Source organism: Alosa sapidissima, chromosome 11 (assembly GCF_018492685.1).
Source record: "Alosa sapidissima isolate fAloSap1 chromosome 11, fAloSap1.pri, whole genome shotgun sequence".
NCBI lineage: Eukaryota > Metazoa > Chordata > Actinopteri > Clupeiformes > Clupeidae > Alosa > Alosa sapidissima.
In genome coordinates this window covers 9,743,825-9,766,324 of record NC_055967.1, presented here as the reverse complement: position 1 = coordinate 9,766,324, position 22,500 = coordinate 9,743,825, and the positions used below count along the sequence as shown (strand labels likewise).

The window sequence follows — 22,500 nt, the reverse complement described above, 5'->3', positions numbered from 1 at the left end:
GACCAGCGGTGTTTTATGGCACTGACGGTTTAATTGGGTGATGTGCGCTGGGGTAACACCATACAGTTTCGCAATAGCCTAAGGGGAAAGTTCTGCTGTCCATGACTCAAGCATCGCACGCGTAGTCGTAATTGACTCTTCAGCAACATCTGGATGTGGACGTCTACACTTTTTGGCGGAAATAAACGATGCCTGTAACGAGGTCTGAAAAAGCATTAGGTTTCTCTTCCCTGAAAAGTTGGAAAGATTTGATGGATGAAGTTTTTTTGTTATTCAAGAAGTTTGATGTCTGGTTAAAGTTACTGTATGTGTGAAATTTGGACAGACTAGGGTGGGCAGTGGCTGACCTACATGTAATTGGATGAATAAAGGACTGCTCTCTCTCTCTCTCTCTCTCTCTCTCTCACACACACACACACACACACACACACACACATCTACATATAAATGATGTACCTACTTATCTCTGTCAAATATAGTTCAGTCTCTCTCTCTCTCTCTGGGCTTACTTACCCCTACACACAGACACTTGCACACACACACACACAGCCCCCCCCCCCCCCCCCCCCCCCACACACACACACACACATTCATCTCAGCTTGTGTACCCTCTCTTGCCACTGACACACATACTGTACATGTCTCATCCATTGTTTTATTTTTTAGACACAGAAAACCGGCAACACATCACAGGACAGCTGTCAAACCCTTATCCCATCCCCATCCCCACTTAGGATGAGTCACAATAGAGTAATCAGACACTGATGGATAACTGTATCTTATTTCATCATATCCATAACAGATGATGCTATGGGACGACATTTCCCTTTCAACCGTGTAATTGTTACTGAAAATGTTTCTTTTTCATTTTTTTTTTATTTTCTGAAAGCTAATCAAAACATTGACTATTTGCTTTGTCATCATGGCATCTTTCAGCTCTCTCAGATTTCCATTTATGGTTTATACAATGCTTTCAATATTTGGCACAGGATTTCAGAATGCCCATTTTGTGGTTCTCTGTATCCTATTGACCCAACAGATTGTATTGGTCATTTGATCATTTTCTCTAGAATTTGGTGGTAGTTGTTGTTTTCTGTGCCTTATTCCCTCTTCTCTCTACTCTTCTCAAAATCTAATTTAGAATGGCTTATTTGCTCAAAAGAGTATTTATTCATTGAAACGATGAATAGAACATTTATTATTGCAGTGACCAGTCCTTTTGACTGGAGCTCACCATAGCCTCATCAGTTTGGGTTGCAGTCACGAGCTGCTTAGCTATCTTCACCATCACGTTTCTCATTGGTTGCCAGAGAGCAAGCGGAACCCTCTTCAGGACTATCAGAAGAGCGATGGTGTTCGCCTAGTGACCCCATCCGAGTCCTACCAGACCAAGATGAAGCGCTTAAGTCTGGTAAAGTGTGCCCGTAGATGCAGAGGGAACAGGAAGCTTCCATGCAGGTATGACCCAGAATGGCAGATCACAGCTATAAACCACTGTGTGTACTGTCTTTGGTATGACAAAAGGCAATGATTTATAGGCATGTCTTGTGTTATGTAGTGTGTTTGTGTTGTGGTTTTGTGGCTCCATGTCTGGATAATTGGATGATTATTCACATTGTGCACATTTGCTCCATAAATCCATCATGTTTGAATTCACCTCTGAACAAAGCCAATTACTGTTAGCCCCATGGCAAAAACAACATTTTAAAGGATTTTTTACTGCCTTGAAACTAATCGGAATGGGAATATTCCATTCACATAAGGACTGTTTTGATCTCTTATTCAGTCTTTAAATAAGATGTCATTGTGTTTATCCCCTAGCTCCACACTGGTCCAGTTTTATGCCACTCCAAAGCTGTTGAGGAATGCATTTGATTAGTCTGTTCATCATAATCACCATCATCAATGCATTTTACCATGTAAAGCTGCTGAATAGAGTCCCAAGGTGGATTGTGCGGTTAAAAGTTTGGACGAAGTTTCACTGAAACTACAGCGTTAAGAAATTAGAAGTCATGTTTTGGACTTGTAGGAAACTCAGCACTCTCGTCCAACATGTTGATTTATGGTCGGTCAAAACCGCAACATTTTCTGCACGCAGCCATAGTATGTAGGCCTATTGGACGGCAGTCAGCCATACCACTGACAGCATTAATCAACACCTGTTACTCTTTAAGTCACTAATAAGCCATGTTAGCGAATATTCCACATCAATGAAAACTTAACAGTCTTTCATTGGTGGAGTTTATAACAATGTCCTTAGAAAAAAATGCATTCATAAAAACCATTGAAGCTGATTATATATTTTAACAATTCTCTGTTTTTAGTCACTCTCCATTTAAGATCATATCAGCAGTGACTCCATAATAAACATGGAATTTATTCAGTACACTAATGTTCCTCAGCCAATGAATTCCTACTTATAATTGAAGGACATTCTTAGCATTTATGTCAGGTCAAAAGTATCACTCACATTTGTCAAGAAATAACAGACAAAGTTCCAGACAAACCAACTGTTTCATGTTTAATACACACAAGCAAATGTTGGTCTATAAATGCATTAAATGCACTAGAGTCAATATATCTCTTACTTATATTTGTTGCTTAGCACATGTGAAAAAATAATGTGAAAATAATGGCCTAATGTTCTTGCGTTTTGGGATCACTTAAGTGATTACACCTTGTGTGTTTTGACCCATTTGCAGTGTAAAGGTTTTAATCACTTGTCATAGTTTCCTAGCTCGGAGCTCGGAGGAGTGTAAACACAGTGTGATCGGCGTTACGTTTCCACTGCTATCAATCCATCTTCCCATCCATTTTTTCCATCCATGTAAACAGTCATCCATTACAACATTTGGCATAACCCTCTCCTTCTTGCCTTTCTCCAGGGCCTTCAGTTATGATCACAAAAACAGGAAATGCCACTGGCTCTCGTTTGACGGCCTCACTCCGGGAATACACACGGAGAAGGACTTCAACTTTGACCTTTACGAGAAGAAAGGTAGGTCATCCTCCTCTTCCTCACCCCAATTTCTCCGCTTTGACAAGACAGGGAAGTGTGACGTGAGCTTCTCGAAACTCTTAAGAATACCCAGAAGTCCCGGCGACTCACACATCTGTGTTTATATCCCTGGCTGCATTATCTCTCGCGGTTGATAAATCTGAGCTAAGTTTATGTAATTAGCAAGGGAGACTTTGTAAGCATGGGATGCCCTACACTGTCAGTCAGGCAGGAGCATGTGCTGTGCCTCATGATTCTCTGGAACATGTGTGGAGGAGAAAGTGAGGGCTTACACCCTCTTAAAGCTCTCAAGCAAACATACATCAAAGTTGATCTGTAAGCCAGCTATTACTGTCTTTTCTTTCTTTCTTGCATTGCTTATATTATTACTTCTTTACTTACTTTTGTTTTTTCTGTCTTTTTTTTTTCTTTTTTTTTACTTTCAAAGTTGGCTTTCTCTCTCTCGTTCTCTCTGCAGCCTCATACTTTATAGGCATTGTTTTTAAAATGTCTGACGAACCAAAGTCCCAATGTGTTTTTTTCGCACATTGCAGGAAATGAATAGCAATGCACGACACACACGGCCACAGCCACATTGTCAGTTTTAGTTAATGTTAGTGCAATTAGAGCTCATTGCCGGTGAGTGGGGGGGGGGGGGGGGGGGGGGGGGGAGGAGGAGAGATGTACTCATGGGTCCCCTGTGCTTTTGCCTGTCATCCTGCAGACTATGTGAGAGAGTGCATCGTTGGGACTGGGCAGAACTACAAAGGAAGGAGGTCTTTGACGGAGAGCGGCGTGCGGTGCCAGCACTGGGGCTCAATCATCCCACAAGAACACAAGTAAGACTGCCACACACGCCGAGGCCATTTCCTTCCCCACCCGGCCATCCATCTGCAGCAGCAGGGCCCCACTTGTGTCCCCTCTCTCTCCCAGCACGGTGCACCATCAGGCTCCGACGCAGGAGAGGCTCAGTGGTCGGATGTGTTGGTGTTTGGAAGCACCTGGTGTTTAGTTGGGAAAGGGATGAAATGATTAAAAAAAATATTTTATATCCTATAAGGGAATTAAGTGGAAAATGTGATAGGTTTACAAATTATAATGCCTCAGTTTAGCTGCCAGAGAAAAGACCCTCAGAATCCTATTTTGTGTGCTATATTCAGCCTTTCCCGTTTTGAGTCTTGTATTGCAAAGCTTTCTTTTCTATTTCCTACAATTTATTTTCTGTGTGGAGACTACAGTAGTCAACACCTTGCTGATATACCAAATGACTGCCAACATGTGACAAAAACATATAGTAGTGTTATAGTTGACGGCATTTATTTGTCACTTGTTAGCGGCAGAGAATTTGGAGTGGCCTGGGTTACGAGCAGCAGTGTGGCGGCGTAGCTTTAATTGATGATTACTCTAACAGATCCTGGAGTAATGGCTCGTTTGTTGCATTGTGACTCGCCGGCCTCGGTGGACTCTCTGAACTCTTCTGACTTCATTAAGCACCACACTGGCTCACCACATCGCACCAGCACATGCGACCGTCAGGTCAGAGTTGAACAAGCCGAGGATGGGATTCTAAAAATACACTCATACACACACAATTCTAAAAATACGCATCGGCACATTGACTAGATGTATTTATAAATACACACACACGTGTGTGTGTGTGTGTGTGTGTGTGTGTGTGTGTGTTGTGTGTGTGTGTGTGTGTGTGTGTGTTTATTTGTATACTAACAGAGTGCATTGGGGAGGAAGGGGTTGTAACAGTGTTGAGGGCAAAGATAATGCGTGTTGTGTTTACTCGTGTGGAGTGGTGGTTGGAGTGTGTGGTGATCGTGGGAGTTTGAAGCAGAGCAGAAACAGACTTTGATAAGCCAGGACGCAGTGCAGGGATGGGATGTGGTTTGATGGGATGGGATCTGCAGAGGGTTCATTAGAGCGGAGAGGCCTTAAGTGCTGCGCTGTTGGTTCAGTGGGTTTGTTAGGGGCGGAGAGATGGAGTTTCAGACTCCGCTGCGTCAAAGGATTTATGGAGTCTCGTTGCTCACCAGGTGTCCCCAAAAAAGCTGCAGACACATGAAAATATGATTTCCTTGAGAATAACCTTGACATTTCTCTTTCTCTCTCTCTCTCTTTCATTCTCTCTTGCTCAGTCTTACTCCCTCTTTAAGTCTTTCTCTCCCCCCTCTCCATCTCTCTCTCCCTCCCGCCCTCTCTCTCTCTCTCTGTCATCACCCTCCTCTCTTTTCATCCCTCTCTAGCTTTGAACAGTCACAGACTTTTAAAGTCTTGGGCTGCTTTGAAACTGTTTCTTCAGACACATCACAGAGACATTTTTATCAACATAAATTCCTTAGATATTCCCCCTCCCAAGGATATTAATGGGTCGAGCAGCGCTCTAGTCCATCACAGACTGAAAACTGTTTACCATCAATCACAATACTGTCTCTTTACTTGTCACAAGACGCCTCTGTCAGTTGCCGCAATGTTAATTGAAGGCCCACTGTAACCCCCCCCCCCTTGCATTTCAAAGCCTTCTAACCATTACCCAATCCCAGACCACAAGCTCACCAGTAATCACGCGGGCATGATTGAAACAGTAAACAGACGGTTGTGATTCACATGGAATTTCGCAATAAATGTACAAATAAAACAGACTTTCATGGGGTCTTTCCGACAAACTGTCTCAGACCAGTTCTGCCTTGCTGCACATCAGGACAGTGCTCGCAAATGCTGGCGTATGACTTCCTCATACACATTCAAACACCATCTTTGTTTTCACAAATCTGCGGAAGCTGGAGTTGGTCTATTATCGTTTGCTGGAGTCAGAGTTACATTTGGAGCAAGTTTGGAATCAAAGAATGTCAACACGGTGGATGTCTTTCCCCCCTTTCTCTGGGTTTGTTTCTGTAAAAAAGTTGGCCCCAGGACTAAAATGCAGTATCGTTTTCACCCTGGCCAAAGAACAACTCTGACAGGCAAACTTATCGGAATTATGTACATGAATGCTAGGGGAATGCTTATTAAATAAATGCCCAATTCTTCTGCATTCCTAGTGGTACAGTATATATACATTCTCATTGGGCTTACACTTCATACATGCAAAGTAAATTATGTTCATTCATTTGCTGCTGAGCAGCTGTGATACGACTTGTTTTAAACAATTTGGTCCAATACTTATACAGACAACAGTCATGTTAAAATATTGTGTGTTCTTTCACAAGCCAAATAACATTGCTGGCACATTAATCTCTTTGACAAGGTTACAATTGAAAGGTTAATTGCACTTTATTGCTACAGGTCATGTGATTTAAAGATATCCTAACGTCTGGTCAGTGGTAATAGCGGAAATAAATGTGAACGACTGCCTATGCAGTGTAGCGAAACTGAACGATTTTTAAAATGTTTATTGCAGCTTCAAAGAACTAGGCTTTTTTGTTTTGTTTATACTGTTTGTAAAAGGACACTGCATAACTCTTCGTAAACACAATCTCAGCTTCCAAACTCAGTCAGTCAGTCAGTCAGTCAGTCAGACCCTTGTGAACTCTGCTGAACTGCTCTCTGCCTCTGTCTCTGTATGTGTGTGTGTGTGTGTGTGTGTGTGTGTGTCCGTCTTGTCCTCAGCTTCCTGCCAAGGAAGAACAGGAAGAAGGACCTCCGGGAGAACTTCTGCCGTAACCCAGACAACGCCACCAGCGGGCCCTGGTGCTTCACCATGGATCCTGAGGTCCGTCTGCAGGCCTGTGGTCTTCCGCAGTGCTCCGAGGGTGAGTAGAGCGCGCCTGGTGTGCTGGTCTGCAAGTCACGGCGGAATCTCACCCTTGGCCTAGTGGTCTAAAGTGTACCCCCCCCCCCCCCACACACACACACACATCTACAGAGGGCCATGATGGATCATTCTCAGGCTGCTGTTTTAGATCACTCAAGAAATAGCACGCATATTGTTTTCTCAACTAGCTGCATAGGTCCGAAACAACGCTTAGGATATTTTGGACCTGCCACTTTAGCAGGACGTGTCAACAAATGAATTATATAGAGGGTTTCGGAGCCAATAGTTAGATTTGTTTAAGTTTCAGTGCATTTACTTGAATGCCCTGCTTTCAGGGAGGCTTTTAGGAAATGACCACAGCTCAGGGTTTCACTGCTCAGGGTCTGTCTTTCTTGTGCAGACTGGGAAACATTCCTAAAGCCTCCAGGTTATTTTATCAAGTGTGTGAACATGTGTTGGCCATCCAGAGTGAATAATAACTGAACTGTTTCATTTGCTTAACACCTTCTATGATGTTTGTTGAGGTCTTTCCCTTAACCCAGAAAAAGACCCAACTTGGCATTCTTCTTATCTCCCCTGACACAATAGTTCATTTTCAAACTCTCATTTGCTGTGTAGTGTCATCATAACGAACAGTGGGAGAGTACATTTGGTTCACAATTCATGTTCCAGTGAATAAGATGATGACTCAGAGCTCACGGCTAAAATGCTTTTGATGGTGTGAAACAAATGCTTCAAGGTGATAAGGACAGTGTGGGAATGGTGGGGATGCATTTGAAGAAAAGCAATTTATTAAAACAATAAATGTATCCAGAGATTCTGAAAGAATCGTTTGGTGGACAAATTGAAATGTGTGGAGAAATATAACTGGGGGGTGGGGGGGGGGGGGGTGTTGATAATAAATTAGTTTGCCTTAATCAGAAACACACCATGACATAAAAAAGGACTTTCATGAGAGTGGCCAACTTATAAACATGTGTTTCCAATAACACACTCCAGTTTGCATACAGCTGTGGGCGCAAGCCGTGGCCACTCTTAAGAAAGAGGTGACATTTCTAGAGGTGACCTTTGTGGTTAGCAGCCGGTGCCTTGTGCAAACAGTGGTGCACATGATTTTGATTGCTTGTTTTCGTAGCCTTCTAATCGGGTCAAATTTGTTCAGATGAAGAAAAAAAACAGAAGACAAAAGAAAACACAAAACAAAAAAAACACAGGAATCTCTCATCGTAGACATGGCATATTAGAAGCCCAGATGGGGCTGGGTGGGTGTAGACATCTTTAAATGAATTCAGTTTGAGTCATACATAAAAAACAAGTGGCGATTGCTTGGAAAAGCAGAGAAACTTTGATGGCTATCTCTGGATCCATTTATTTAATGACTAACTGATGTGACTAACTTTGAGACAGGAGATGACTGTGTATGACTGACCATATAGAGAGAGAGCTGAGCCACTCGGCTCTAGGGTTACGGCTCAGACACCAGACATGTGAAGGCCCAGGGTCAGATACACTGTTTGTGTAATCCATTCATTTGCCTTTAAATGTGGCACCCAGCATTAACACGACCCAGCTGTGTGGATGTGAGCAGTTGAAAATAGGCATGCCCCAAAGCTTGATTGAGAAAGTGGCTCCTTGTGTGGTTTGTTTATGTGTATGTGTGTGTGTGTGTGTGTGTGTGTGTGTGTGTGTGTGTGTGTGTGTGTGTGTGTGTGTGTGTGTGTGTGTGTCTGTCTGTCTGTCTGTCTGTCTGTCTGTCTGTCTGTCTGTCTGTCTGTCTGTCTGTCTGTCTGTGTGTGCGTGCGCGCGTGCCTCTTGGCATATTTCTCGTTGCTAACATTCTTGAATGTCGCTCTCCCACAGTGGAGTGTGTGAGCTGCAATGGTGAGAGCTACAGAGGGCCCATGGACCACACAGAGAGTGGCCGCGAGTGCCAGCGCTGGGACCTGGACGAGCCCCACAAACACGACTACCACCCGAAGAGGTGAGCACCCCCACCGCACCCCACCCCACCCGCCCTGACCTATGCCTGACATGGGCTCCCCTTCTAAAGCTAGGCCTGATGTGCAGCTGCCCCCGACTGAAAACAAGACTGGCAGGGACATCTCTCGAAGCCTTAAAAGGGAAGCTACCTCTGTAGCCACCACAGATATTTTGCCCCCCCCCCAAACCCCACCCCACCAAAAAATAAATGAAAGGGTTTCATAGCATTGAGTTCTATCATGCCATCTAGAAGTGAGAAATCTTCAGGATCCATCAAAACCTTTCATTTCATTCACTGAAATGAGACACCCACTGTAAAGACACAACTCGAACCCATCACAAAAAAGTGCCTATTCAACCACTTCAAATTGAGATAGACAGCTCCTCCAGCTAAAAAACAGACCTACAGACCTACAGCCCTCACCCACAAAATGTGAAACATATCTGTCATAATCCTCACTCATCTAAAATGAAAGGAGCAGAGAGAGAAAAAAAACTTTCAACCCATTAAAAGGAGACAGCTACCCGACTTGTAGGTCTTGCAGCATAAGGTATAAAACACTTCACTGACTCCCATTCCTCTCTGACCTGGTGTGCAGGCATCAGGTCTCCTGACGTGAGGCTCAGCAGGCCAGACTTGGAGCCAGCATCTGGGCTGTTACCCTTTATAGAGGTTAGGACCCTGCATAGGAATACTATGACACTGTTAAAAAATACAAGATGATGCCCTCGTAAAAACTAGTTAATACAGGTCATAAGAGCTAAATGGTGCTTAGGTAAAGGTAAGTGTCTGGTCTATTAAAACGATCTACCCAAGATATTTGATTTCACAACTTACGCTATAGCGCCAAGTGCAAATATACAGCACAGATACCATGGTCTAATTGTATGGTACAGTGTAGCAGACTCCCTTGAGTTATACTGATGAGAGACTTTTTTCTCTGTCTTTTTCTGTCCCTGAAAACCAAAGCCACTGTGTCAGCTGTCAGGGACACACAGTCAGGCCTTGTTTATAGTTTGGCATTGCACACTTAGTGTTTCAGCATCTGTCCAGTAAGCTTTTCAGCATCTGCGTACTGCAGTTTTCGCCATACTGTGTTTTTTTTTTCTTTTTTTTTTGCCAAGCATGCTGCTTTTGTCTTTTTAATCCATGCACAGAGGAACTATGGGAAAGAAAAGAAAGAAAAGCTACTTTTTGTAAAAATGTGGAACAATGAGTTCCGTAGACAGCTTTTAGCTGAGAAAGAAATGAACCAAGAGATCGACTTTCTTCACACATAAAATGCCCTGTACCAGTCAGGTCCAAGGAGGGAACTCCTTATCACAACATAAATAACATAAATAACTCATACTGTAAATAACACAAGTGCATGAATTTGTATGCTGAGTCATGCTCTGACAAAATGCTAAATGGTCAAAAGTGCATGTATTATGGAAGCTCCAGCGCGAGGTGTTCTTAGTGGAATCTCACTATTCCCATGGTGCACAGATGGATGGGCATAAATCCCAGAGCCCGGGTCTGGGCCTGGAAATCGGAATTCCGATTTGGCTGGCTTGGGAAAATTCATGTTTGTGGTCTCAGAAATGAAATATCAGTTTGTTTAGACCCCCCCCCCCCCAAGGAATCCTGCTCATACCAGGACCAAGGATGTATTTATATCAGAAATAGGCTCGGGCAAGTCCGGAGTTTTACTATTCTGTGGAAAAAGGTGCTTTCTTCTGAGAATTCTCAGGAAGTGTTTATCGAACAGTCAATCATCGTCATGGCACCGCCTGTACCACAAACCGATAGAAGCGGTGTTAATATTTCGGGCACCAGTAAAACACGTCTGTCATGGAATACGTGCATGTGCATGTTATTTGAAAGTCCTTATGCTCTTACAGTGGACCCCCCCCCAGAACTTCTATATGTTTTTTGTTTTGTTTGAACGTATGATTGCATGTGGAAAGTCTTTAGCGAATTGTGGGAAGGGCCGCAGGGAACTTCAGCTCCATTACAAGCTCTGGCCACATAATTGTACCACCTAGTGGGCACCAATGTGAATCATATGTTCATTTCAGTTTATGTGACAGCTCTACTATTGTTATCATAGCCCCCCAGTCTGGTCAGTAAGGATGCATCTAAAATGTGTTGCTCATTTGGATGTCATTTATAGAGTGAGTGAGAGAAGAGGTGAGAGAGAGAGAGAGAGAGAGAGAGAGAAGAGAGACAGAGAGAGAGAGAGAGAGAGAGAGAGAGAGAGAGAGAGAGAGAGAGAGAGAGAGAGAGAGAGAGAGAGAGAGAGACTTACTGGCTGATGATGAACTGTAAAGCATACTGATTAAAAAAAGACTTTGTGATAAGTGTTGCTGTGGGCGACTGTCTCTCCCAGCCACCCGTACAAAGGCCTGAAAGACAACTACTGCAGGAACCCCGATGGACGCCACAGGCCCTGGTGTTTCACCACAGACCCCAATAAGATCTGGGAGTACTGCAGCATCAAAGAATGTGGTAAGTGTCTGTGTGTGTGTGTGTGTGTGTGTGTGTGGGGGGGGGGGGGGGGGGGGGAGTGCAGGTGTGTGTGTGTCTGTGTGTGTTTGTCTGTGTGTGTCTGAGTGTGTGTGTGTGTGTGTGTGTGTGTGTGTGTGTATGTATGTGTGTGTGTGTTAGTGTGTGTGTGTGTGTGTGTGTGTGTGTGTGTGTGTGTGTATGTCATATCAAATTTACAGCTTCCTCTTCCTGGTGCTGGCCTCTGCACCGGCGTGGCAGTCATTATGGAATGTTAAAGGAGTTGCAAAGAACATAGCAGGGCCTTTAAACATAAAAACGTTCCTCTACTCCCACTATCTCTCCCTCCCCCTCCACGCCCCATCCTTCTCCTCATCCTCATCCATCTCCCATCACCCAGACGAGCTTTGACTCAGCGCTGGCCAGCTTGTGGCTAATATCCCGCGGTATCTGTTTGTCTTTGGGCCGGCCCTGCCAGTCAGTGGCGGATGTGTTTAATGAGGGAGTGTGGGGGAGGTCGAGTTGCTCTGTAAACCTGATGTCCGCCACCCACCCCGCACTCCCCCAGGACAGAACAGCCGTGTGGCTTTGTGCACTCCCTCAAAGACAGGCCTGGTGAACCACCCCGTGATCCAATCGCGGGCTGGTTGTGTCAAGCTCTGTCAAGCTCACCCCACGCTGTGTGTGAACGCGCTGTCTTTTCACCCTCTTTCCTCACTTCCTCTTATCTCTGTTGAGTCAATCTCTCGTTGTTTCTTTCCCCTGCTTTTTGTGTAATCAATTCTTGTTCTTTCATTCACACGTCATTCTGCTCTCCTTCACTTTGCCTGTTTGTCTCTCGTTCCTTTCACTCATTCTCTCATTCTCTCCTCATGTTTATTTTCCTTGCCAGGCTTTTTCTCTCCCACTCACACTAGAGTGGTGGCTGCTGCATAGTGGAAAATCACCACTTGCGATCCCTCTCCCCTCGGGTGCCCCAAGGCCTCGTCCGATGTTGGACAGCGATGACTCCACGTGTTGGGGATTCTGCCTGTGCTTTTACTACACTTGGGAGTGTGTATAATCTCTCTCTCTGGTTCGCTGTCAAAGATCCAGGCGTCTGCTCTGACCCACATTGAGAGAACTGGCACACTTAAGCCCATAGGTGTCTCTGCGTCCTGTTCGCTCCCATCCTAGCATCCCTGTTCTATTGCTGCTAATCCAAAGAATTCGAACACACGTCTTGAGATGAGAATTGTAACCAATGATCAGGTAAACCTTGGGAGGAAAATCAAGGCCATGTTATTTTTTTTCTCGATATCAGATTCCAGCAGTGCTGCTCTGGGAAAGTCATCAGTGTGATCGGTCCGGGTGTGTATTTACAAGATGGCATCTGTCCATTTGGAATGTTTACTTAGCCCTAACAAGAGGATCCGATACTCTCTCCCCCTTGTGTTTAAAAAAAAAAAAAAAGCAAGCCGAATTTACAACTGTGCCGCTCGAAGCTGATTTGTACCTTTTTTCCCCTCGCAAATATCAGGAATAATCAAAGCAGTGGCACGACAGACAAAGACACCCTTTGTTTCGCAGCTCTGCATCTTTCGTGTCATAATGAGGACAAAGTTATTTATATGCACAACCATTGCTGACAGGCGGCACTTAAACTCCGCTAAGCAAGACAGAGATAGGCAATCATGCGCAATAGAGTCATGCACGATGGGAGCCAGGGACCGTAATCTGTAACATTAAATGAAAAGCGGAGTTTGGGGGAGAGACGCCCCTCATTTTGTTTTATTCTGCCAGGCTTGAGGAAAAAAAGACCTTGGCTGCCCATTAGCGACCGCGCTGGTGCATGTCCGTAGTAATGCGTGGGCGGCCCATTGCAGCGTGACCGGTCGTCCGCGGGCCTGACGGATGAGCCGGATTGATCCTGGCAGCCCGCCGCTCCTCCGCCGCACACTGATCGGCCGAGCCAAGGGCAGAGCACGTCTCCATTACTGTTCGTGCCAAGCTTTTATTTTTTTTCTCTCCTCTTTTTTTTTTCTTTTTCTTTTTTTTTAAAAAATGACAGCTTTAGTACAACTCTCCTTGGGTAGTGCCCTTGTGTAAACACGAGTCCCTGTGTGCATTATTTAGCCTGCAGTACATATTATGACTCTGTTTTGGGTTCTCTAGGGTTTTTAAAGTATTTTAATAAGTCTGTCTGTCTTTCTTTCCCACTTCCACAGAGACCAGCGCTCTCAGCGAGAGCGACACGACGACACACTGTTACCGTGGCCGCGGCCAGGGGTATCGCGGGGACGTGGGAGTGACTCCTGGTGGCCTGATCTGCCAGCGCTGGGACTCTCAGTTCCCCCACCAGCACCAGTTCATCCCACAGAACTACCGCTGCAAGTGAGAACCACACATCACCGGTCAACACACCGCCCAGAAACTCTCTGTCATTCTTGTGTCTTAGCGTTGTATAATCAAACACACCATTGCATACTAAACAACTGACAAAATATCTGTTTTTTTCATTCAAGTTGGCCACCTGTCACACTCATCTTGGTGTCTTGTTGTGTGTGTGTGTGTGTGTGTGTGTCTGTGTGTGTGTGTGTGTGGGTGTGTGTGTTTGTGTGTGTGTGTGTGTGTGTGTGTGTGTGTGTGTGGGTGTGTGTGTGTGTGTGTGCATGTGAACTCAGGGACCTACGGGAGAACTACTGTAGGAATCCTGATGGCCGTGACCTTCCCTGGTGCTACACGACGGACCCTAACGTTCCAATAGCCTACTGTAGCAACATCCCCCACTGCGAGACCTCCGAAACAAAGAGTGAGACCCTAATCCTGATCACTGATGACACTGTGTTCAATTATTGATGAACCATTGCATTACTGCAGAGTTAATGATAATATTGTTGTTCATACATGATCACCATAATGAACCATAATGATCAGATGACGTTAAAGCTTCACATTTAGGCTAGAAACACTATCTGCTATTCTCTTTGTTGATGATGATGTCTCTTTGTTGATGTTGGTGATGTTACAAATAAAATATTAGGCTGTTCTTCATTATGTATTGATGTGTTCCTAATGCCAAATTGGATTGGATATTTCCGCTAGCATCTGTTGGTCTGGGCCATCTTTCCAATTACTGTAGCTGGTCAAAGGCAGAAGGGGCTGAATTAAAAGGCTAGATGTTGAAAATTATGTGAAAATAAGCATAAAACCTTGAAGTGATGCAGGCTATTTAACACCTCATCACGCCTTATAGTCCACCCATAAAACCTACTTGAAGGGAGCCTTGATCTTACTTTGGAAAGTCATTTTAGTGTCACTTGCCTTGCGATGTTTGCAAAATCCCTCCCAAGAATGTTTCATGACCTCACTACAACAGAGAGACGCGGGAGTCGCACAACATTTGAAGTTTAGCTGTCTTTTGCATATCAAAACCCTACTCTACAGAAAAATAACATTTGCTTTGAACTTTTTCCCTCCCTTTTTATTCTCTATAAAATTCTCTCTTGAAATAGTTGTGTGGGAAGAGAATGTCACTCTTTTTTCACGTTCCCCTTGTAACCTGCCTTACTGGCGCAGGGAGCCTTGCAGTCCCTAAAGTAATGTCTGTAGAACCCCTAATAGTGGCTGTTTGAAGCGGGCCTAGTTGGAGGCAGTTTGCTGTGCGGGGGAACTAACTGCCAGGGACTGCGACATGGAGCAGCTGTAACTTCAGTTAAATGAGTGGCGCACCTTACAGCACTGCAAAGGGGAGGTGTATTACATGCATGGCTGCAGATGCTGATTTCTCCATTCGTCTGTGGTGAGGGTCTGGAGGGTGTGTGTGTGTGTGTGTAGGGGGCTCCTGGTGCCTGCTGCTGGGCTTCTGATGATTGTCACATGTCCCTGTAGCGGCGGCGGTATTTTTACAGCTGTAGGTCGTTTTGTGTTTTTTTTTTTTTTTTTTTTTTTTTACTGTGACAGCGAAGTATAGACGGGCGGAGTGTTTTCAATGTGGCTGAGTTATATGGCTGCTGCTGTTAACTATGATCTTCCGCAGGGTCATGTTATGTCTTCTTACCCTGACCTCTGGGACCTTTTGTTTCAGAGTGTTATGAGGGCAACGGAGGGTCGTACAGAGGAACCCTATCTGTGACCAGGTCGGGCATTCCTTGCGCCACCTGGAAAGGCCGCTCTGAGAGGTAAGATTGCATGCGAGTGGGATCAGTGGAACATATGTGCATTTGTGTGTCCCTGTTGCATTTATGAAACATTGGCACTAATGGCACTAATGAGTTATATACCTTTGATTGTGACTGATAGAGGCTGAGATAGAGGCTCATGCACTCCATGAGAACAAACTGATAGGCATTTCACATCAGATGGGTTTTATGCACTTATAGATATATTCATCAGTGCGCATATGGATTTTGGTATCCATGGAAACAGAACCGAATCCTCCAGCTCACTGGGTGTGCTTGAATTGCAGGCGTCCATTACGTATTCTCAAGGACAAAGCTCCATTGGAGTCTCTGTGGGCCATTTTCTTGAAAGCTGAACAGCTTCAAACATTGACACAGAAATAATACATGTGGAACCTGTTGGGGGAGCTTGGAGGTGGAAATGGATTCACAGTAGTGGTGCTTTTACTATGCATTTATAATTGAACAGCAAGTTTAAGGCGTAAAATATTATACTTCGTATTCGTAGTCACTTGATTTCCGCTCGTTTCATTACGATGTGTGGCTGTGTGTTCTACTGGGTTGTAGGACTGCAATGCTAACTATTTCCTCTCCTTGAGATTCTCAGCAACACCTGTTCCCCTGGGTATAGGCGTGATCTCACCATCATTCTAAAGCACGTGCAGGGAAAATACCTCCGGCCTTTCCCAAATAACTCCTCTGTTTTTATGAACATGCACAAGGTCACAGGGTTATCCGCCACGGAGCAGCAAGAGAAAGCCCAAAGGAGCTCTGTTTGTCAGAGCATATTTGTCTGAGGAGGAAAAAAATAAGAGTGTTACAGTTTCTTGGGAAAGGGAAAGGAAAAGTTTTTTTCTTCTTGTACAATAGCAGACTGACTTTTTTTGGGGGGGACAAGAGCTTAATTGATGTCTGAGTGTGGTCGTTAGCCTGACTCAATTCCCAAAGAATGACACGGGGCAGGCACGCAGCTGGGCCGCCGTGCTTTAGCCCGTGACCTGTGACCCAGGGCTGCCCAGCTCACCCAACCCAACCCCCCTTACACCGCCCCTGGCCTACAACGAGCACATCAAAGCCTCACAGATTTCCCGTTTTGGCTCGCACTCGACTCCCCTATGCTCATAGGTCAGAGATCGCTCTCAGGGAAACCTCGGAGGTGGCATTGTTTGTGTTAGTGTTGAAGGAAAGAAACAGCAAGAGAGAGAGAGAGAGAGAGAGTGAGAGAGAGTGAGAGATGGGGAGGGAAAGAGAGAGAGATAAGAGCTATCATCACTGTGAAATGACTTGGCTGCAGACAGTCTTTCCTATTCTGAGTTCCCATCCGTTCTGACCCAGAGGCGGGAGGAGCCGCTGCAGCATTCTGCACCGCGCTCTGGAAAGGGGTGCTCTGTGTGCGCGTGGGAGAGGGAATCAGCAGTGTAGGTGGGCATGTCACTGAGTAATGTCTCCTACGCTACAACTCCCCCACCCCTAACCCCAGTCAACCACACAAACCCCTCCCTCCAAAACTCCTGCCCACCCCACCGCACGACACCGCACCCCTCCCCTCCCGTCCCCAGGCCTGGGCTCCCGCCAAGGCTGATGGGAAAGGCCGCGCATGTGACCTCTCCAACCCTTCCACGAAAACCTCTGGGCCAAACTACATGTGTACCCAGGCGATTTACACTTATTTGGAATTATTTTCTTTTCCCTCTTTTCTATGCCACTGCCTTTTTAGTACTGCATGGACGTTGGTCCCGACAGAGAATCACTTTGAGTTCTCATGTCTCAAAATTTCTTTTTTTCCTGTGCTATACATTGATGGCATTTGAAGTAATGATGTGTTATGTAAAGCAATATGTCATCCTGCCATTAGAAGTACACTGTGCAATGTAGTCCTGCAATCTATTTGTTTCTATTTGTAGAGTATATAGTGGTCATGTCTTGTGTTTTGGCATGAACATGTAGTGCTCTGTGCTCCAGTCAGAGACTTAAACAAAGTAATGATCATGTTCATGTTAGCAGACAAGCTCTAATCTCAATTATGGTCCATGCTGGTCCATTGCACCCCATGCACATATTAATCTGCTACTCACAAGTATTGATTTGTCTGATTTTACACATGTGCGGTGAGTGTGCCGTTGAGGAACCATATCTGTGTGTGTGCTTGTCTTAGTACCAGCAAGAGCACAGATGCGGCAGTGCTGAGCATTGACCCGGAGGAGAGCTACTGCCGGAACCCAGATGGTGATAAGCACGGGCCCTGGTGCTACACCAACAACTCCTTCATCCGCTGGGACTACTGCAACATCAAGCCCTGTGAGTTAGCCACTGTGGCCACAGTGATGCACAAGCATGGGACAGCGACGGCTCCCCTGTAAAGCACGAGTGGGGAACAACAATATGCTCTAGTTCTTTATACACCATTTAAATGTCAGTAGGAGATTTGGGAAGGATATAGCATCTGTTTAGAGCCGTAACCTCTAAAACCCATGCCTAATGAAAATCCAGTTAACTTTACCTCAGTATGCAAAAAAAAAAAATGTTTGGCTGATGAAACAATAATAATCTACAAAGGCAAAGGTCATGTAAATTGAGCAGGTATTTTGATTCATTACCAGGTAGACTGGATGTGCAGGTGATGATGTGTACTGTACTGCCTGAAAGCCCAGGTGGCTTTGACTACCAACACACTGTTCATCTAAGTAAGATGGTTAGACTGTGTGAAAGATCTTCACGGTCTTATATCTGGACCGGCAGCAGGAACCAGCGTGGGGTTAAGCTGTCCCATATGCTTTTGGAGGCTCAAATTAGCATTTTCCTCCAAACATCTTCCATGATGTTTGGTTCTAAACAATACAAAGATTTTGTGATTGGGTTTGTAATTGTATATTTCCAGAGCTTAGCATTTAAGAAGGGCGAAGTTCCATGCTTACTAAATTACTTTTAGATTTACCTTGCCCAGTGCTCCAATGCAAAAGTTCATTACATGTTAATTTAACTTCTTGATTCTTATATCTCCAGCTCTGACTTCATTGTAACTGCTTATGTACACGTGTAAATCAACTCTGTCACTCTCCTTTCAGGTGAACCCTCAATGAACAGCCTCCCACAAATCGGTGAGTTGGCTCCAAAGACATTACAACATCATCTCAGCCACAGTGCCTCTTCTTATCCACTGTTGTAATAGCTAAATCTAACTTTAATGACAAATCATTTACTTTCAAAATTTACTTTGGTAGCGGTTCACTCTAGCGTTCTGAGTGCAGATGTTTTGTTTTAGCTTTGTTTCTCATAAATGTCCCCTTCAATTTGTGTTGCAGCTGAGGTCCCCAAGAAATCTTGTGCCATTCATATCTCCGTCCGTATCGTGGGAGGGGGACCAACCCCACCTGAGGAGGGCAGCTGGATGGTTAGCATCCAAAAGGGGTGAGACATCGCTCTTTTTATCCTGTCATTTTTGTCATCGGACTGGGTCTTTCATGCAACTTGCAACAATACATTGGAGGCCCATGAAACCCGATGCTATCAGATTTTTTTTCTCTGTAAAGTCTTGTTCAATTGCCTGATGTGTGTGTGTGTGTGTGTGTGTGTGTGTGTGTGTGTGTGTGTGTGTGTGTGTGTGTGTGTGTGTGTGTGTGTGTGTGTATGTCTGTCTTTGTATGTCTTGACATTATTAGGAACAGTCACTGGTGTGGAGGGTCTCTGATCCGTGAACATTGGGTGCTGACAGATCGGCAGTGTTTCTCCTCCTGGTGAGCAATTTCTCTCTTTCTCTCTCTCTCTCTCTCTGTCCCCCTTTTCTCACTCTCTGGTGGATGGAGCATCTGGAATGATGATGTCATGTCTGTAACTTGTCAGTAGTTGGCCAGACCCAGAGAGGTCACATAGCTCTTATCTCCAGTGAATTGCCTAATTTGCCTTAGCCCTTAAATCAAACCTGTGGGTGGCGTGGAAAATTCCACATAGACTTACATAGGTATCACTTTCTCTGTGTGCATGCAAAGACACGGCAAAGCAACTCAAGGCCAGCACATTGTAAACCATTTATGAAGAGAGCTTCATAGATCTCCATTGCTTTTGTCGGTTTATGTCAGTTTAGCCTTGTCTGAGGAGTTGAAGACAATGATCTTTTATGACGGAAACATAATGCTGTTTGGTCAGATACCCTCACGCTGAATTCAGATTGGTTTGATAACATCACTGTCCTCTATTCCCCATCCACAGCGTGCCTGACTTGACTGAGTACAAGGTGATCCTGGGAGCGGCTCACCTCAACGCGTCTGTGCAGACCGAGCAGGAAGTGAGGATCGCCTACATCCTGTGCGGCCCAGAAGGTTCCGGCCTGGCCATGCTGCGGCTCACGGAGTAAGTCCCATCCTGTGCAGCTGGTGTTGACTGTCTCTCTTAACTATGTGAACTATTCCCCTGGTTTACTCCAGAGGGTCTTCTCTCTCTCTCTCTCTCTTTCTCTCTCTCCCTTTCCACTCCTCTGCTGCATTGCTCTGTCTGGTGTCTCCTTTCCCCTGCCTTTTTGATTAGCACAGCACACCTGATTCAGCCGGGGTGCATGAACGTTTACTTTATTTATGATGTGTTTATCTTTTTTTATTGCAAGGTAGACAAGGAACAGAACTCTGAGAAAAAAACCCCATAAATACTCCCATCTCTCTCTCTCTCTCTCTCTCTATCTCTCCAGGCCTGCTCTTGCAGTATCAAACATTCGGTTCATCCAGCTGCCTGTAGCAGGCTGTACTATCCCTGAGAGCACTATGTGCACTATGTATGGCTGGGGAGAGACCAAAGGTAAATACAATTTGTGATGAATACATGATCAAAATTCATCTAATGATTTTTTGTACATCATGGTGTACACATTCACCACATTATTTGGCACAGAAATGTGCTTTAGCATGGATATCAACACCGTATTGTGCAGTAAAGTTGTTGCATTGGGAGTGCATTGTGGTCTGTGGATGACACGTTTGTGTGCTGATGATCTGCTGTCAGGCACTGGGTACGAGGACGTGCTGAAGATGGTGAAACTGCCGATCGTTAGCAACCAGAAGTGCCGTGAGAACCACCGAGGGAGCTTGCAGATAGGCGACAACAAAGTGTGTGCGGGCGGACGCAGAGACGAGGGGGTGTGTGAGGTGAGTTTATGGCTCCATGTGACATTTCAAATGACCTTTAAAAGTTCTTCATTTTTTTTCTACTTTAGACCCCATGCCATGCTTAGTTACTGGAAAGCTGTTGTTTTCTCACTGTGCTTACAGTTTTATGCATCGTGTCTGTATGATGTATGCCCAAGCGGATAAAGCTGTTTTTTTTATTAACTCTACACACACACACACACACACACAAACACTCACACACACAAACACACACACACACACACACACACACACACACACACACACACACACAATAAATTTCAAAGCCCAAGTGGAGTCAGAACCAAACACTCATTTGCCAAACCTATATACAATGTGTGTGGTCTGTGTAATCGACTGATTGTGATTAAGATGTGGAAGATGAGAGACATTGTCAGTGTCTTGAGTTATTGGACAATAATATATACAATATTTGTTTTTTCCCTTTGAATCTGTTTGTTGCATTCAGTCAATATTTGCCCTTCCTTGTAAATATTTCCAAAAAGTCTCACAATTACATTCCAATTTGGCAAAACATGTTTTCGTATACAATTCATTTGTGGCAAGCCATAGTGTTGTTGTGGCTGTTGTTGATGATGATGACATTGTTGCTGTTGTTTACGTTTTTTGTCCTGGGTTCTGTGCTGAACAGAAAGACTACGGCGGCTCGCTGGTGTGTGAAGACCGTGGGAGTAAGGTCATCATTGGCGTAAGTGTCCACGGCCGAGGTTGCGCCCGCCACAATCGCCCCGGGATCTTCGTCAACGTGGCATACTACGCCAACTGGATCCATAAAGTGTACCGACAATACCCAGAACAGAACTACTTTAAATAAGTGTCAGCAGCACATGTCTTCGGGAAAGGTTGGACATTTACTCAAAAGGCTTCTGAACTTGGTAGTTCCTGAAGGTTAAAACCTTGAAAATACAAGAGCCTGGTGGGAACAGTGTGAATTGACTCCCAGTTATGTAACGCAAACAACAGCAGTGGCCTCAGACACTACAGGGGGTCGCTTTCCAGCAAGAGCAAAGATGATCCTGGCAAAACTCTGAACTACTGGACCTGTGATCGCCATCAACCAAGATCAGAATCTGACTGAGCAAAATCCTACTTAATCTGGAACTGTGTAACACAGAAGGTCATCTAGTATTCAACTTCTGTCGGTGTAGACAAGTGTGTGTGTGTGTGTGCGTGTGTGTGTGTGTGTGTGTGTGTGTGTCTGTGTGTGTGTCTGTGTGTGTGTTTCTGTGTTTTTTTGTTTGTGTGCGTGGAGAGGAGAGGCTTTGATAAGATCAGTAAGCCTGGATTCCGTTTGCGTCTCTGTGGCCAGGAGATGGCCTCTAAAGCGAGATCAGTGGATTTGATACGGCTTTTACCAGGCATGGGCTAGGATGTGCTTGGGGCATTCCGCCAACCGTGGCTTCAACAAAAGCTCTATCCAATCTACCATAATACGTTCTTACGGTGGCAGTGTAGAGTTCTACAAAGGGACTGTAGGCCTCCGGAATATTGTCTCCTGAAACTACTTGAATTGTTTATGGAACGGTGAGATGATTGCTCTGATTTTTTTTTTCTGAATAGGCTGGGACATTTACTTGGCTCACACTGTAGAGCACTTTGCTGCAGAATCAGTTTTTTTTTCCTTTTGGCTCAGATATCGAATGTTGTAATGTTCAACATCCTGTTATATGTAATATACAACTTGTTATAAAGCCTGCATACACCTGTTGTAATATCACTATAGCAGCCCTTTACAACATCAGGATATCTGTAAAAAAAACAATGTAACAGTATCTTAAGCAGCTGTTGATAATGTATTATTTGAAGTGAAGTGTTACTGTGTTGTACATAATTGTGTGGGTGTTTCTATCACTCTGTATGGTTCTATGGGTCTTATAGACCTTTTCTATGAAAACATGCTGGCCTCTTCATTTGAGAGTATTGTTTTGGTCAGATTTAATTAAATGGGAAAATGAAACAAT

General features: G+C 44.7%; 1 protein-coding gene across 2 annotated transcripts in view; it reads left to right on the top strand.

The window, feature by feature from the left end:
- Window positions 1-22,500, top strand: part of LOC121723929 (hepatocyte growth factor) — a 24,786-nt gene that overhangs the window by 630 nt on the left and 1,656 nt on the right. The window contains exons 2-18 of one of the 2 annotated variants that reach the window (XR_006035085.1): window positions 1,311-1,458; window positions 2,886-2,998; window positions 3,723-3,837; window positions 6,614-6,756; window positions 8,619-8,739; window positions 11,111-11,229; window positions 13,434-13,599; window positions 13,890-14,017; window positions 15,293-15,386; window positions 17,542-17,684; window positions 18,452-18,484; window positions 18,689-18,794; window positions 19,046-19,120; window positions 19,593-19,733; window positions 20,065-20,171; window positions 20,376-20,518; window positions 21,171-21,723. Coding sequence is in view for 1 of the 2 variants with exons in the window: in XM_042110169.1 (XP_041966103.1) it covers window positions 1,311-1,458; window positions 2,886-2,998; window positions 3,723-3,837; window positions 6,614-6,756; window positions 8,619-8,739; window positions 11,111-11,229; window positions 13,434-13,599; window positions 13,890-14,017; window positions 15,293-15,386; window positions 17,542-17,684; window positions 18,452-18,484; window positions 18,689-18,794; window positions 19,046-19,120; window positions 19,593-19,733; window positions 20,065-20,171; window positions 20,376-20,518; window positions 21,171-21,353 (2,078 nt within the window). In the remaining variant the exon portion in view is untranslated. Of the gene's footprint in view, window positions 1-1,310; window positions 1,459-2,885; window positions 2,999-3,722; window positions 3,838-6,613; window positions 6,757-8,618; window positions 8,740-11,110; window positions 11,230-13,433; window positions 13,600-13,889; window positions 14,018-15,292; window positions 15,387-17,541; window positions 17,685-18,451; window positions 18,485-18,688; window positions 18,795-19,045; window positions 19,121-19,592; window positions 19,734-20,064; window positions 20,172-20,375; window positions 20,519-21,170 lie in introns of both variants that reach the window. The other variant, XM_042110169.1, reaches the window with a different exon arrangement.